Raw genomic sequence first — 1850 nt, forward strand, 5'->3', positions numbered from 1 at the left:
ACAATATATGAATCGTTAGGAAAGCCTGAACTATTTGTACTATACTATACTATACTATTTTTTAAACTGCTTTTAGATACGTGTATGGGTACTATTACTATCATCAAAGGATGGCTTTGGTCAAAAAAATATTGCTCAGAAATGATCGAGAACCAATACTTAGTGGCCGATAACGAGTCAAACCGATCCTTCTTAAGGATCAGCGACAATTTCTTCATTTATTTTGCTACCATACGCACAAATCATTTCGAAATACTTTTAACGCTTTCCAGAACAAAATCCCAATAGATTTAAACGTTTATATAGTGCTTCTAGAGCTCAGGTTCTTGTTAAATGGCCAAGAACGGCGCACTTACCCTAAATCAATCAGTTCAAGCTGTAGTCGAGTATCAGCATGACACCTCGTCGTTTGGTTACCGACTTGATGATGCCGCGACGTCCGTATCCAAACATGGCGTAAGTATACTGGGATCGACAACCTATTTGGTCTTTCTCGTGGTCTCTTCGCCGCGACATACCTCAGCAGCACCTCGCATGAGCGGCCTGTCACCAAACTAGCAGCTATAACTGAGACACCCTGAACAATTCCTCGCTGTTGCTGCCTAGCCCGTAATCGTAAGGATTGGAAGCCGTGGACTGCATCAGCATGGGCGAAGCGTACGCTGACAGGTCGTAACACGACGACAGAACCCAGGGATGAACGTGAGGAATTAAATGGGTCGCGCTGGGTGTCACGGGCGTCGGTTTGTCCGGAGATATCAGACTCTCGATCGTAAAAGACCTCTTGGGCCTGATACAGGTCGTGGACTCCGCTCCGGCGGTCTTACCCAGGGTCGGCGAAGCCGGTTCCAATTGAGGAACGATACCACCACCTGGTACCACCGACGCAGCCGGGTTCACCAATTCCGCTGGATTTGCGGGCGGTGGCGTGAAAAATAACCTGTTGATGTTGGTGAGGGCCGCGAGTTCGTTCTCCAAGATCTCCTTGTCGCTTTTAAGGAGTTTGAAACGTTTGCGTCGTCTCAACAAACTACCGTTGACGAACATGTCGAAAGCTGCCGGATGGAGAGCCCAATAGGCACCTTTTCCGGGCCGGTCGGGCTGCCTCGGTATCTTGATGAAGCAATCGTTGAAAGAGAGGTTATGTCTCAACGAATTCTGCCACCTCTGCGTGTTTTTGCGGTAGTACGGGAACCGGTCGGTGATGAACTTGTAAATTTCGGACAAAGGGAGCATTTTCTCGGGCGAGTTCCATATCGCCATCGCCGTCAGCGATATGTACGAGTAAGGGGGTTTTTGGTCGCCGTAGGAGTCCCTGCTGGGTCGCGGCATTTTTCTCGAAACCTCCGCGCACACTAAACTAAACGAAACCGCAACATCACACCCGCGTGTGCGTCAGTGTGTGTGTGTATGTGTTTGTGCGCGCCCACCTAAACAAAAACAAACTGACTTGGTTGTGTACTTTCCTCAGTGGATTTAAGTGCGAGACTGTTTGGATTGATCCTCGCCGGGTATTTAGAGAGATTAAAAGGACGGGCGACGCCCCGCGCGGCCGCGATTGGCCGCGACCGAACAATGGCACGCGGGGACACGCCCACCGGTCGCCGGAGCCTTCCTTTTCCGCCGCACCAATTGGCTTCGGCGGGAGTCATAGTTAAGCGATTCGTCTCGGCCAATGGCACGGGGCCGCGCGGTTTCGATAATAAATCGCTTTATTTGAGGAAAGATTCATTTTAATATGGCCGGTATATATGGATGTTGTTAAAAGTGGATTTATGTTTATCGTTTCGGAGTGTCGGATCGCGCGCCGCTGTAATTGTCTGGGGATTTGGGATGCTTTATTGAATAAT

The 1850-nt window shown here is 49.4% G+C and overlaps 1 protein-coding gene across 1 annotated transcript; it reads right to left on the minus strand.

Moving 5' to 3' along the window:
- Positions 1–561: 561 nt before the first annotated feature.
- LOC132696280 (fork head domain-containing protein FD4-like) lies at positions 562–1332 on the minus strand. The gene has a single exon (XM_060661022.1). It carries the CDS (start codon positions 1330–1332, stop codon positions 562–564), a length of 771 nt encoding a protein of 256 aa, XP_060517005.1.
- Positions 1333–1850: the final 518 nt, after the last annotated feature.

The sequence above is a fragment of the Cylas formicarius genome, unplaced genomic scaffold (genome assembly GCF_029955315.1).
Source record: "Cylas formicarius isolate icCylForm1 unplaced genomic scaffold, icCylForm1.1 PGA_scaffold_1__22_contigs__length_36826433, whole genome shotgun sequence".
Taxonomy (NCBI): Eukaryota; Metazoa; Arthropoda; class Insecta; order Coleoptera; family Brentidae; genus Cylas; species Cylas formicarius.